A 15,996-nucleotide genomic window follows, 5' to 3' on the forward strand; every position below is an offset into this window, starting at 1 on the left:
TCTGTCATTAATTACTTACCCTCATGTCATTCTAAAATCGCGAGACCTTTGTTCATCTTCGAAACACAAGTTAAAATATTTTTGATGAAATCTGAGAGCTTTCTGACCCTGTATTGACAGCAATGCAACTAACATGTTCAAGGCCAAAAAAGGTAGTATAGACATTAATAAAATAGTCCATGTGACATCAGTGGTTCAACAGTAATTTTATAAAGCTATAAGAATACATTTTGTGTGCAGAGAAAACACAAATAACAAGTTTATTTAACAATTTCTTCGGCGCGCATTCATGAGGAGCACCACACACGTTCACCTCTGCCCTTTCCATAGTGCATAAACATTTACTGTGTTTACTGTATCACAAACACAAGATTCAACTTGGCACGTAGTTTTGGAACTGTCAATATTGGTGCGGCCACCCGTCGGCTGGTTTGTACACATGAAAGTGTTAGTGTATCGCTGCTGTACCTTTCGTGTCACACTAATTGGGGGCCAGGCCACAGGAGGACAGGCTTTCTCTTACAATAGCTCTGCACATTGTTGCAATGCGACTGCTGCTTTGAGCTGTTGTTTTGAGGGAGAGAGAGTGAGAATGCTGCAGAGCTCAGCTCACAGACAGCCTGTGGGAAACTCTGCTTTCCCTTCCTGTTCTTTCAAAGAATCTCTGCACTCCAGCAAAATGGCCGGAAATATTCCTGGCCTTTTTGATTTGGGGCCCAAACAACAGTGACTGCATAATTGTTTGTGATCTGCTCCCTCGCCCCGCCTTTCTGGCTGCGAAAAACAGCCGGGCTTCACCAAGGTGTTTGGAATGATCCTTTAGTCAGATGCCACTGAAGTATTTTATTTTTTATCTTTTTTTTTTTTTTTTTTTTTTTAAATGCATTGGTTTGTACAGTTGAGGTCAAAAGTTCACATCCCCCTTTCAGAATCTGCAAAATGTTTATTATTTTACAAAATAATAAGACGGATCATACAAAATGCATGTTGTTTTTTATTTAGTACTGACCTTAATAAGATGTTTCACATAAAATATGTTTACATATAGTCCACTATAGAAAATAATAGTTAAATTTATAAAAATTACACCGTTCAAAAGTTTACATCCCCTTGATTCTTAAGACTGTGTTGTAGGGCTGTGCAATTAATCGCAATCGCAAAAAAATCGCGATTTAAGCACATGCGATTTCTAAACCGCACAAGGCTGCGATTTTATCTATCCCCCCAACAGCACCCCCGCCCCCCTTGAACGTCAAGTTCATTTTATTTTCGATATAGCGCCACATCACAATAGAAGTCATTTAAGGTTGTCTTTCCTATAGAACAGGTCTATACATTGTTCTTTTATTAAACATACTAAATTGCCGTATGTTATTTATCTTATTTACACTAAGGCATGGCATTTCTGTCTCTTCATGATCGCGTGATTACAATGTCTCCTCCAAGAAAACACGGACTGGATCGCGGACTCCATTCATAAAAACCTAATTTACTATAGCGCGGAATGCCACGTAATTCGTCAATTTTTGGATTAATAAATCAAAAGTTGGTCTGTCACTTAATTCAAATCGCGATATGGACTAGTGTCTGTGAAAACTGAAATGCAAAAAGACCGTTTTAATATGAATCCTGCATGTTCCATTTGCTTCTGTATGTATGAATGGTGGAGACGCGTTTTATTTCTTTACTACATGCAGAATGAAGCACACGTGACGCTCCCGCTAATTTTTGGCATTTGCATCTCACATGAACATAAACTCAATCGCCAAATCGCTGCTGTGAGTTTCACTTTTACCGTTTCATTTGAGAAAACTAGCATCACATACACACAGAAACTTCACTGCAACCTGTCAAAATAAAAGTACGGTTTAACATGTAACAGAACAATATTAGTCCTGTATTACTTTTGTACTGTATAATGTAGGTGTTTATATATTCCTATTTAAATAATTTACATAAAACAATATATGATAAAAAAATATTACAACAAGATTAACCACTTAATTATTATTTAAACGTTTTAAACTGAATATAATTTTTCTTCCACGCATTGATTTTAACAGTAAATTTCTGTTTGTTTGACAAAAATTAAAAGGGTTTATTTTTCATTTGATTAAAAATAAATAAATGTTTATGCTTTTTCATTATCAGAAAAATTAAAACAGAATTTCTAAAAAAAAAAAAAAAAAAAAGCAAAAGATTTTAGAACCCTCAAAATGTTAAAGTTTAGAGTTTTGGACTTATTTTTCCACTGAAATAAATGTATTTGTTATTGCACAAGGTAGGCTAAAGTACCAGGGAAAAAGTAAAATGGCTTATTTATTTTATGTTGTCTGTTTTAAAGACAATTTTACTACAGTTTTGTTTATTAAACTTAATACTATGTTATTTCATGGTGAAATGTTTTGTTATGCACTTCTTGTGCACTGAATACATTTAGAATGTATGTATGTAGCTTGTTTGAAAAAGCAAAAAAACAAAATCGCAAATAAAATCGCAATCGCAATATTCGTTCAAAAAAATCGCAATATGATTATTTTGTCCATATTGCACAGCCCTACTGTGTTGTTACCTGAATGATCCACAGCTGTGTTGTTTTTGTTTGGTGATAGTTGTTCATGAGTCCCTTGTTTGTCTTAAACTGCCTGCTGTTCTTCAGAAAATTCTTTGGTTTTTCAGCATTTTTGTGTATTTGAACCCTTTCCAACAATTACTGTATGATTTTGAGATCCATCTTTTCACACTGAGGACAACTGAGGAACTCATATGCAACTATTACAGAAGGTTCAAACGCTCACTGATGCTTCAAAAGGAAAAACCATGCATTATAAGTCAGGGGTGAAAACTTTTTTAATTTAAAGATCAGGGTACATGTACCTTATTTTGTCTTCTGGGAAACATGTAACTCTCCTCTGTAGCCTCTGAAGGGCAGTACTAAATTAAAAAAACATTATATTTAGGCAAAATAAGTAAAAAGTACACATCCTCATTCCATTCAGAAGTTTACGCCCCTGGCTCTAAATGCATTGTTTGTTCTTCTGAAGCATCAATGAGCATTTGAATCTTCTGTAATAGTTGCATATGAGTCTTCAGTTGCCCTCTGTGTGAAAAGATTTATCTTGGAAATATCTTATTCAAGTCAGTACTAAAATGCATTTTATATGATCGTTCTAACATTTTGCAGATTCTGAAGGGGGGGGGGAGGGTGTAAACTTTTGACCTCAAATTTATTTTAGAAAGTGATATTTAAAAAAAAAAATTGCTCAAAAACAAGAGCATAATCACACTAATATATCAAACATTGAATGGAATAGTATTATTTTTACGATTATTGTTATTACATTTATTCTTTTTGTCTGAAGCTATATTTATTTGCTAGTAATACAAGTACACAAAAATCAAGCAGAGAGAGAGAGAGAGAGGGACACAGTATGAGACCAGAAACAGACTTGAACCCTGATTTCCCATGAGCTCCACTGCTCAGTATGTCCTCAAGACCACCACTTATTTTGTTTTTACAGGTCAAAGGCTGCAGAATGATGATGACCTTTGGTGAAACGAGTTACTTTCCTGTTGCAGGCCTTTTTCTGGCCTACAGAGGGAGCGTTTTACTTGGTTTTAGTCTGCCTCTCCCTTTTGTGTGAAATTCAAAATGTGGTCACATATTTCACCCCCCTTGCTTTAGTGTTTGGGTTTGCGCTCAGATCCCAAGCGGGATCTGGTGAGTATAATCGATACACGACAGCTTAATGACAGCCTCCCTCATTCGCCACATTTATTTTACCTCCCAAGATCTGTGGTCTCTGGACTGATGCAAGACTCTGTAAACAGTGTGTGGCAAATGTGTCACATTTCATATGACCTTTACCTACAAAAAGAAGGCTTTAGATGGAATATCCAAACTATCCGAACCATTTCGTGAGCAGCTGACCTGTGGGTTTTGTGTTGAATTTTACAAAGTTTAAAGAGATATTTCACAGAAGGTTGTTGTGAGCCACATTGACTTTCATTGTATGGACAAAACCAGTTGAAAGCTCTATCGAAATATCTTTAGTCATTCAAAACATCATGGGGGTGAGTAAATGATGACATAATTTTAATTTCAGGTGAATTACAGCACCTTACTTTGGAAGTATCACATTTCTTGTCCTCATGCCCTTCTAAATTGTGATTGCGTAATTTATTTATGCAACTTTGCCCTGTTTTTAAGGTGTAGTAATCACTGTAACTTCTGCGAAGTTGTAACAGGGTGGCAAAACAAATCATGTTTGTGTTCAGCACCAGCCTCACCCCTTGTCCCTGTGCTCATGTTTAGGTGTTGGCTAGTGGTTGTACTGGGCGTCAGTAAACACTAAAGCTAATCTTATAGTATGTAGGCCCGGTGCTCATGTTGTCTTCCACAAGAAGCGTCCCTAAAGCTGAGATCGCTTTAATGAAATTATCAAGCAGCGGAAAGGCAATTAAATTGGCAGGGGGGTTAATGAGCTCGTCCAGGGCTCTGTGACAGATTTTTAAATTGGGTCACCCTCGGGTCAAACCTAAATTCTAGACAGGAGGGATTGGATTAGAGCCGAGGCTGCTGGAAGGGCACTCTTGAGGGGTTTCCACCGGCAGGTGGGTTAAATTGATAGCAGTGTCTGATGGCACAGTGCTTGGTATTTTTGTTCTCCCCTTGTTTTGGAGTTGGAAGATATCCTGAAAATACATGAAGCCGTCCTCGATGAACTTTCATTTCGACGTAATCCACTCCTAAATCTGTTATCGTAAAATCTAAATGATGAAGTCACTCTTGTTAGCTTCCTCTGAAAATGTTTTTGTATGAGATTAGTTGTGTTTGATAAGCAGGTTTTAGATGAAGTAGCATGTGTCTGACTAATTGCAAACTCGTCAGACTTGTGAAATAGGACGTGTGGGGGGATTTGATAAGACGGGAATGGAAACACCAGAGGAGACTTTGTGGTGCCGGTGCCGTTGAGTTGTGGGTACCAACGGGTCACATCATCCTCTTAGACCACCATCTTCATCCCACAGTCTTTCAGGGGCTTCATAAAGTGGAATCTGGCAGCTCTTTGCCTCATCTCTCTGACGCCAGACCCATTAGATTAGAGCTTTATGGGGAAGAGCGTATGGGAGACTCTTCTCTCTTCATGAAGCCGTCTTTCTCTCAGTCGGGAACCTGAAACCTCTGCTTTTTGCTGTTGCCATTTCTGTTAACACTGTGGGATATGGTTGTTAAACTTGTATATGTATTTCAGCGGGCAATCTCTTGGTGAAAAATGTGATCCTTCAAGCAGTCTTTAGTGGTTTGAATATAGTATAGTGTGTAATCATTATGTAGCGTAGAGTATAATCATTGTATAGTGTATAACCAGTTCAAGTAGATCTTTATTTGAATGTGCAAGCTCAGCTGCAAGTCACTGTAAAACATTTGAGCAATTTTAGGTATGTGGCAGTCAAGTCAAAATGGGCAGCAGTGCAATCACAAATGAACAAAACAAAAACAAACTAAGAACACTTAAAATAATGACACATCACTGAATCATCTTCCATTTGCTGAATAAGCGTTTTAAAATGTTACAAAGACAGCAAATTTTGTCATTTCAATTTTGATTAAGGATTCAAGTCAGTCGGAGCTGCTCAGACTATCAGTCAAAAGTATTTGAACAGTAAGATTTTTAATGTTTTTAAAAGTCTTTAAAGAGTCCAGGCCTGCATTTGTTTTATCCAAAGTAAAGTTTTAATTATCCAAAAGACAACGAACACGCCTGTATGCTCATATTCATCAAAACCGTTACGTGCGGCTGCACTGAACTAGATGGAAAAATAGATCACCTCCAAGCAATGTTTGCAGAGAGGATGGCAAGTTCAGTTTGAAAGCTTGAGAGCAAATCATGTTATTTATAAGCCTATAACACAAAATTACACTTGATTTCTCATTATTGTCCAACTCGGAAAAGTCAAGATTTGATGAGAGTATCTGGCAATGAAATCGGAAAAACTAAATTAGACACTTAACAAATTTTACAAATGTTTAATTTAGTAGTCATGAAGAAATTGCACATTAGTCAGGTTTCCATAGGGAGGTTCAGACAAAGTGGACATCTAAAACATTCTTTGGAAAAGTTTAAAAACGAGATGTAATGGGTTTAATGTCAGATAAAATGGGTCAGCTTGCTGTTGACTTTAATATTTAAAAAATATAGAAAAAAAAACAATTAGCAAAACGGTCAGTTCATAACATTGAAAATTAAATTACTTAAATATAATTGAATGAAACATTGATCTACTATACAGTAAAAACAGCAAGGCTGTGAAATGTTATTACAATTAAAAATAACAGATTTGTATTTCAATATATTTGAAAATGTAATTCATTCCTGTTCTGGCAAAAGCAGAATTTTCATCCGCCATGTGTCACCTATTTTTTTTGTGTGGATACCTTGATTTTTTTCAGAATTCTTTGATAAGTGGAACGTTTGAAAGAACAGCATTTAATTAAAATTTTACTTAAACTTGCGTTTTAAAGTTTCATTAAAAACTGAAATTTATAAATCGAAATTTGTTGTTTCTTTATTAGATGGGTGAATTTTTACTATATTAGATGATATTTGAATGCAAACAAAGTTTTGTCCAATAATCAATCTGGGTTTTGTACTACAACAACTGTTTTGAAAGTTCTAAATGATAGCTTGGGATCTATTGATAATGGTGATTATTGCGCTTCCCTTATCAATTTATCAATCACTGGAGATTGTCGAAGGTGTCCCCCAAGGATCTGTGCTGGGACCCATATTATTTATGACATTCAGGATGCTAATTTAAATTTTCACTCAGATTATTCTGTCATGTATTTGATGTCATTCAGTAATGGCTTTATCATTTAAAACTTGTTTTGAATAGTGATAAAACTAAGCGTATGTTATTTTCAAGTTGAAAGAGAATCAAAAATGATTAAATGTTAGTAAGAGTGTATAAATACCACAGCATCATTGTTTAGATGATTAATATGATAATAACAGTAATATGGTAATAACAATGATGCTGTGGTATTAATACTCTCTTACTAACTTTTACTTAGATCATTTTTGATTCTCTTTGAACTTGAAAATAACATACGCTTGGTTTTATCAGCATTCAAAACAAGTTTTAAATTATAAAGCCATTACTCTGAATGGCATCAAAAGCTTATGCAGGGTTTGTTGTCCAGAAGCACTACAATACATGACAGAATCATCTTTGTAAAAATTAAAATTAGCGTCCTGAATGTCTTAGTCAAGACTATTTATATAAATAGCAAATAAAAATGGCCCCAGCACAGATCCTTGGGGGACACCTTTGACAATCTCCAGTGATTCAGATTAGCCTGTACACATTAAGTTCTTTCACCTTAATAATTTATTAACTAAAAAATAACATGATTTGATAAACCAACACTCCACTGTGTCAGAAGCCTTTGATAAAATGATAAAAAGGGAAGTGCAATAATCAACATTATCAATAGATTCCAAGCTATCATTTAGAACTTTCAAAACAGCTGTTGTAGTAGTTTTTTACAAAACCCAGATTGATTATTAGACAAAACTTTGTTTGCATTCAAATAACATCTAAGAAACAACAAAAGATAATTTCCTGAATGATACCAGTTTTTAATGAAAGATTAAAAACTTAAGTTTAAGTTAAACTTAAATTAAACGCTGTTCTTTCAATCTTTCTAATTATCAAAGAATCCTGTAAAAATCAGGGTTTCCACAAAAAATTAAGTTGCACAGAACAAGAATAAATTTAAAATTAACATTCATTATTTTTAGTTGTAATCATTTTTTACAGCCTTGCTGTTTTTACTGATCTGAGTTTATTTAAGTAATTTAATTTTCAATGTTATGAATTGACTGTTTTGTAAATTGTTTTTTTTTTTTCTGTATATTTTAAATATTGAAGTCATTTTATCTCATGCTAAACCCATTACATCTCTTGTTTTTTAACTTTTTCCAAGTAATTTTAGATGTCTGATTTGTCTTAAACTCCCTTCGGAAAGCTGATGGATGTGCAATTTCTTCATGATTGGTAAATGAAGAATTTTGTTAAGTGTCTAATTTGTTTTTTCCAATTTCATTGCCAGATACTCTCAGCAAATCTCAACTTTTTAGAGTTAGACGATAATGAGAAATCAAATGTAATTTTGTTATTTGCTTGTAAATTGCATGACTTGCTCTCAAGCTTTAAACAGAGCTTGCCATCCTCTCTGCAAACATATCACTTGGATGTGATCTAGTTTTCCATCTATTTCAGTTTCGACGAGCATACAGGCTTGTTCGTTAGTCTTTCGGCCTAATAAAACTTGAGTAGTCATTGGAAAGTATCTCTCAGGGCGAATATGGCCCACAGGTCTGATGCTTGAGACCCCCTGCATTAGAGCTAATGTTCATCTCGGCTGGACTAAATTAGATCCATGTGTTCATTATCTTGTGAATCATCAACACGTTGAGTATGAGATTCTTGAGTGCACGGGCTAATTTGAGTCATTCTCCACCACTCATTGAAAAGGTTACACACATGCCCTTTTCAGGGTCATGAGGGTGTTGAGTCAGGGTTCAGCTATGGTTCACATTAGCATGGACACGATGGGGTAACTGCAACATGGTCATGCTGGCCGTGTGTTTGACATGCTTTTTGTACTGTCTAAGGCTCGGCCAGCAGGCCTTAAACTCTCTCTGGGGATCTCTAGATTGCTCTGGCAGCCGGCTCATTTTGTGTGTATAATCACTTTCTGAGTGCCCATGACTAGCAGGGTCATTTAACTTCCCCCCATGAGCTGACCCTACGGTCAAGGGTTGCACCAGTCAACAATGGGAAGCCCGTGCTTCCTTTTTTGTAAGCACTGTTGGGGTGACAGCACTGACAGACCATTGCCACAAAATTTTCTGGTCTGTGAACCTCAGTCAAAAACTGAAAATACAACTTGATTAGCATTGATAGGATGAGGTGAATTACCTCAGAACAAACAAAACGAACAAATAACACATACTAGAGATGCACCAACAATAAAATAGTACTTAGTGATAAGCTAATGTTTTTTCATGTTATGGTCAAAATCAAAATTCAATACTTTTTTGTCTAAAAACAACAACATGCAAGTACATTTAGGCATCACTGCATTATAATTGCACAGTATGAAAAATTGAGATTCTCTTTTTTGTTCTAAAAATTACATTTAACTGTATCAGTCAATTATTAGTGTTTTTAAGTTTTTTGAGATATAGCTTAAATGAAAAGTACAGAAAACCAAATAACCATTATAACTGATATAATTAGGTTTTTGATTATACTGTGAGATATAAACTTGCAGTTCTGACCTTTATTCTCTGAATTGTATGATAGAAACTTGCAGTTGCAACTTAGAAACTCAGATACAAACTCACAATTGTGAGAAAAAAAATCAGAATTACGAGATATAAACTCACAAAGATTTTTTTCTCAGAATTGTGAGTTTATATCTCGCAATATGACATTTTCTTAGAATTGCAAGTTTATTAAGTAAGAATTGTGAGATGTAAATCACAATTCTGAAAAAATATCAGTCTTTTTTCCCCTTGTAGAATTGTTTATATTAAATGGACAATTGCAAGTTTATATCCAAGATATAAGTTGGAAACTGTGAAAAAAAGTCAGAATTTCACGTTTATATCTTGCAATTTTGACTTTTTTTCGCGAATTGTGAGTTTAAGTCAGAATTGTGAGATGTAAACTTGCAATTCTAAAAAATATCAGTCTTTTTCCCCCTTAGAATGGGAGCTTATAACTTGCAATTGCAAGTTTATATCTCAATTCTGAGAAAAAAAAGTCTGAATTGTGAGATAAACTTGGAATCGCCAGAAAAAAACAGAATTGCAAGATACAAACACGCATTTGCGAGACAAAAAGTCAGAATTGTGAGCTATAAGTTGGGAATTGTGAGAAAAATGTCAGAATTTCGCATTTATATCTTGCAATATTGACTTTTTTTCTCAGAATTCTGAGTTTATTAAGTCAGAATTGTGAGATGTAAACTTGCAATTCTGAAAAAATATCAGTCTTTTTTCCCCTTAGAATTAGAGTTTATAACTTGAAATTGCAAGTTTATATCTCAATTCTGAGAAAAAAAGTCAGAATTGCGAGATACAAACACGCATTTGCGAGACAAAAAGTCAGAATTGTGAGATATAAATTCGGAATTGCGAGAAAAAAGTCAGAATTGCAAGTTTATATCTCGCAGTTGTGACTTTTTTTCTCAGAAATGTGAGAAAATTTTTTCAATTCTGAAAAAAAAAATTGTCCTTTTTCCCCTTAGAATTGGACCTTTATAACTCGCAATTACGAGTTTATATCTCTCAATTCTGTTGCAAGATACAAACACGCATTTTCAAGTCAAAAAGTCAGAATTGTGAGATATAAGTTGGAAATTGCGAGTTTTATATTGAGCAATTCTGAGATTCAAGTTTATCATTTCACTTCATTTCTTGGAATTGCAAAGAAAGTCAGAGTTGCGAGATGCATGCATTTGCTAGAAAATTAGCATTTTCGCATTTCTATCTTTATTTTAAGTCTTTATTTCTTTGAATTGCACGTTTATATCTCTAAATTCTGACTTTATAACTCACAACTGCGAGTTTATCTAAAAATTCTAGGGGAAAAAAGTCAGAGTTTTTATCTCACAAATCTGACTTTATTTCTCGCAATTGCAAGTTTATATCATGCTGTTCTGGCTTTATAACTCACAATTGTGAGTTTTTTTATCGTGCAGTTCTGAGAAAAGTCAGAATTTTAAGTTTGTATCTTAAATTACAACTGTGAGTTTATATCTTACAAATCAGAGAAAAGAGGTGCAAACATGCATTTGCGAGAATTCTGAGAAAATAATTTTGGTCTTTCAATAAAGCATAACATTTTTCTCTTAAGTAAAAGAAGAGATATCATAAAACAAACATATTGAAAGACCTTTACAGTGGATCTGTAACAAAATTCTGCTACTGAGAGTGGGATTTCTGTCATCGGTAGGTGACGAGCAGGAAATGGAAAACCCGAAGCGGAGCTGGAGCGGAGTGATTATAGAGTGCTTTGAGTGGGGAGGGGAAATTGCTGTCACTCCACAAGCTTATTCATTATATTGCTTTGATTTATTTAATCAGCTCCATTCCGACAGTGTGGGATACAGTTTTGATCTAGAGTGTTGACGCATTATTTACCATTTCTTAGTGTTTTGAAATGTTTTTCTCCTCTTTGTTCTTCAGACAAAGAGTCTCTGATCACAGACAGCGGGAAGCTTCACACTCTAGACCTGCTGCTGACTCGACTGAAGTCTCAGGGCCACCGAGTTCTCATCTACTCTCAGATGACCCGCATGATAGACCTTTTAGAGGTGAGTGCTTCCAGGAACTTCTCACAGTCGGTGACTGACAGCTCTGTGGCCTGTGAACATTACGTTAACTACGTCATGTCATTGTGACATGTTTTTTCCTGTAACCTTCAACCTTTCCTTCAGAAATCTCTGTACTGAAGCGATTGTAGATATCCGAGGTCATGCTGTACGTGTTTTTGTTTACATGTTGAGTGTTAATCCCACCAAAGGAGAGATGGCTAAATTTGATCAAGCATTGTGAGCGGAATGTTTGCTGTTAAACAGCTCCATATTGTCAAAGCTGGACAAAAGCTGAGAAAAGATAACTAGAGGAAACAATCACTTTTTCCAGAGGCACACAGTTGTTTGCCACATGTTCAGCAGCAAGCCAAACACAGAGCTAAAAGTAGAAGCCTTCAATAACATTGTCAACACGGGCAGCTTATAGCCCTACACAACAGCGCTCGTAGTCTAGAAACACCTCCTTAGAGTCAATAGGAATTCCTTCCGATTAATTTTGGCTGAAGCGTTTTCCATGGCCGTCTCTCTAAAGTCTGATTACGCAGATTTGACTTCCTTTATTTGTGAAGTAGTTGGTCTACAGAAAAAGTCAAGCATGGAAAAACACGGCATCAACGTTTGGCTTTGATTGGCCATTAGTTTTGGCATAGACATGTATATCTGCACCTTATATTTTAACTTTAAGTCAACATAAAAATTTTCTTTTTGGACACGCATTCCTGGTCTTATTGTGAACTATTCATCAGTGCACGCAATTCACAAGAAAAAAAAATGTTTGGCTTTACATTCTTTCATCAAAATGTAATAACTTACCCCGCCTCTGAAATGACTTTCCCTTTCAGCCGTCATCACAAATTTGTCTTATTTTTCAACCCCTTTAGTTTATGATGGATAATATATTATCTAAATATCCTGCTCTTGAATAAAAATATGTCACAATATTTATAACCATTCTACTTTCATAATGTGTATAATACATTTTTCTAACTAGGAACCCCATCGTAAAGTATAAAGAAAGCTATATGTTTTAATTTATAAAGATCTACTTATTGTAGGGGGGATTTTTATAAAAACAAGTTTCAAAATATATGTGTAATTGTCACTGAAATTAAATATAATAATATAATCTAGGTAATATTTCCCTTTATTGTTTATTTTTTTACTATTAACACTAGAAATGCCACAGGGTAATATTTACCCATGGCTTTTTTTAAAAAAAAAATGTACACAACAGAGACTTTTTGAATTTAAAGATCAGGGTAAATTGAACTTATTTTGTCTTCTGGGAAAAATGTAGGTATCTTTGTAGCTTCTGAGGAGCAATGCTCAATGACAATTATATGATATTTAGGCAAAATAACAAAAATGTATACATCTTCAAAAGTTTTCACCCCCAGGTTCTCAATGCATCGTGTTTCCTTCTAAAGCATCAGTGAGCGTTTGAACCTTCTGTAATAGTTGCATATGAGTCCCTCAGTTGTCCTCAGTGTGAAAAGATGGATCTCAAAATCATACAGTCATTGTTGGAATGGGTTCAAATACACAAAAATGCTGAAAAACCAAAGAATTGGTGGGACCTGAAGGATTTTTCTGAAGAACAGCAGGCAGTTTAACTGTTTAGGACAAACAAGGGACTCATGAACAACTATCACTAAACAAAAATCATTCAGGTAACAACACAGTATTAAGAATCAGTATTTGATTCATTTTTATAAATTCAACTATTATTGTCTCTTGTGGACTTGTGGTCTATTAGGTAAATGTGTACTAAATACAGTACTGCATTAAAAACAACATGCATTTTGTATAATCCCTCTTATTTTGGTAAAATAATCAACATTTTGCAGATTCGGCAAGCTGTATGTAAACTTTTGGCTTTAATTGTACCTAAAACCACCAGAAAAATTTACCCATGCATATGGCTACTGTTTTGATATGGCTAAAAAAACAAAACAAATTATGTCACTGTATTATGCGCTGTCTTCACAAAATAATGGCTAGACTCATGAAATAGTTTATTTTAGTCATGTACTATGTTTTTGTGCTGTTGTTTTATGTTCAATAGACAAACATGAGCAATAAGAAGTCACTGCACTGCAGAGGATGTGTGATGCAACGACAAATTCAAGAGCATAGATTCACCTAATTATTAATAATTTGTTTAGTTATATCATTTGTAATTTAAATAAGACAACAACACAAATGTGACCCTGGACCACAAAACCAGTCATAAGGTTAAATTTTACAAAACTGAGATGTATACATCATATGAAAGCTCAATAAATAAGCTTTCTATTGATGTATGGTTTGTTAGGATAGGACAATATTTGGCTGAGATACATCTATTTGAATATCTGAAATCTGAGGGTGCAAAAAAATCAAAATACTGAGAAAATCACCTTTAAAGTTGTCCAAATTAAGTTCTTAACAATGCATATTACTAATCAAAAATTACATTTTGATATATTTACAGTAGGAATTTTACAAAAAATCTTAATGTAACATGATCTTTACTTAATTTCCTAATGATTTTTGGCATAAAATAAAAATCAATAATTTTGACCCATACAATGTATTTTTGGCTATTGCTACAAATATACCCCAGCGACTTAAGACTGGTTTTGTGGTCCAGGGTCACAAATAAACTTGGGGTAATCATTAAAATGGTTTTGTTCACTACATTATATTTTTTTCTTTCCAGGAAACAGGCAGACCTGAATAAATAGCAAAACAGTAGCGAACAATAAATAAAAATAAAAATAATAATTAATCCAAAGTTTGAACATTTATGAGTAGGCTAAAATAATTAACTTTGGATTAGTTATTCATTTTTGTTTTGCCATTTTTATCGCTTATTGTTCGCTGTTCAGTAGCTGTTTATTTTAGTCTGCCCATTTCCTGAAAAGAAAAAAAAAATCAAATCCAGTGAATTAGTTTTGCTCATTATTATCCATTTTAGAGTACTTCAGTCATTTAAATAACATGGGTTATCTTAAAATATTTTATTATAGTATTACACCACCCAAATATATATTAATTTCCTTCTAATTCTCGTTGTCATTGCAGGCTGGTTTAGCCTATATTCACCGTTAGGAAAAGTGATTAATGTAGCCTGCTTAAAACAGGGCGAAAACATAGTTGATGACTAAGTAATAATTTAATGACTCTAGACATTACTTTGTGAAGACAGTGGCATAATACAATGACACACACTACCAGTCAAAAGTTTTTGGACAGTAAGATTTTTAATGTTTTTTTTTTTTAAAGTCTCTTCTGCTCACCAAGCCTACATTTATTTGATCCAAAATAATATACATCCAATTTTTTTGTTAAAATAGCTGTTTTCTATTTGAATGTATTTTAAATTTATGCATTTTCAGCATCATTACTTCAGTCTTCAGTGTCACATGATCCTTCAGACATCAATCTAATACAGTGGTTCCCAATATATATGAAAATTATAATTGTAGAAAAAAATACTACTATTATTAAAGAATTTTAAACTGAATATAATTTTAAAGTAAACCTCTGTTTGTTTGCCAAAAAATATTAAATATATCATCTGATTATCAGAAAAATTAAAACTCTCAAACAAATGTTTTTGTTGATAAAAAAAAAAGGTCTAAAAATAGCGGAAGTACAGTATAAGAGGACAATTGACCAGAGAAAGAGGGGGCACCGGAGTAAAAAAGGTTGGGAACCCCTGATCGAATATGCTGATTTTCTGTTCATGAAACATTTATTATTATCAATATTTAAAACAGTTGAGTACATTTTTCTGGATTCTTTGAATAGAAAGTTTTAAAGATCAGCATTTATCTGAAATAAAAAGTGTTTGTAATATTATACACTATATAATTCAAAAGCTTGGAGTCAGTATCATTTTGGGGATGGGGGATTATAGAAAGTAATTCTTTTATTTAACAAGGATGCTTTAGATTTAGATAGACATTTATACTGTTAGAAAAGAATTCTATTTCAGATAAATGCTGTTCTTTTGAACTTTCTATTCATCACAGAAACCTCAAAGAAAAAATTCTACTGAGATGTTTTCAACATAATAATAGTAATAAATGTTTTTGAGCAGCAAATCAAAATATTAGAATGATCGTGTGACTGGAGTAATGATGCTAAAAATTCAGTTATGAAATCACAGGAATAAATTCCATTTTATAATATATTCAAATAGAAAACAGTTATTTTAAATAGTAAAAATATTTCAAAACTTCTCTGTTTTTGCTGTACTTTGAATCAAATAAATGCAGGCTTGGTGAGCAGAAGAGATTTCTTTAAAACATCTTCCTGTCCAAAAACATTTGACTGGTAGTGTGTGTCATTGTATTATGCCACCGTCTTCACAAAGTAATGTCTAGAGCCATTAAATTATTACTTTTAGTCATCAACTATGTTTTGACTTTTGACTTGTAGTGTAAATCATTAAGATGTTTTAAGAATATTAAACAATGTATAATTTCCATCTTAAATTAACACATTAAATTTGACAGATATGCATCTTGTAAAATCTTTTTCCTTTTCCCCCCAAAATGTTCTGTGGACTCTCTGGAACCCCTTGTATATCCCTGGAGCCCAGTTTGCAAATC

The 15,996-nt window shown here is 33.9% G+C and overlaps 1 protein-coding gene across 1 annotated transcript in view; it reads left to right on the top strand.

The window, feature by feature from the left end:
• The window catches only part of LOC141348453 (chromatin-remodeling ATPase INO80-like), a 58,216-nt gene that overhangs the window by 28,503 nt on the left and 13,717 nt on the right, over positions 1 to 15,996 (top strand). The window contains exon 14 of the mRNA XM_073852753.1: positions 11,268 to 11,395. Within this exon, the coding sequence (XP_073708854.1) occupies positions 11,268 to 11,395 (128 nt within the window). The remainder of the gene's footprint in view (positions 1 to 11,267; positions 11,396 to 15,996) is intronic.

Source organism: Garra rufa, chromosome 13, assembly GCF_049309525.1.
Source record: "Garra rufa chromosome 13, GarRuf1.0, whole genome shotgun sequence".
In the NCBI taxonomy this organism is placed as follows: domain Eukaryota; kingdom Metazoa; phylum Chordata; class Actinopteri; order Cypriniformes; family Cyprinidae; genus Garra; species Garra rufa.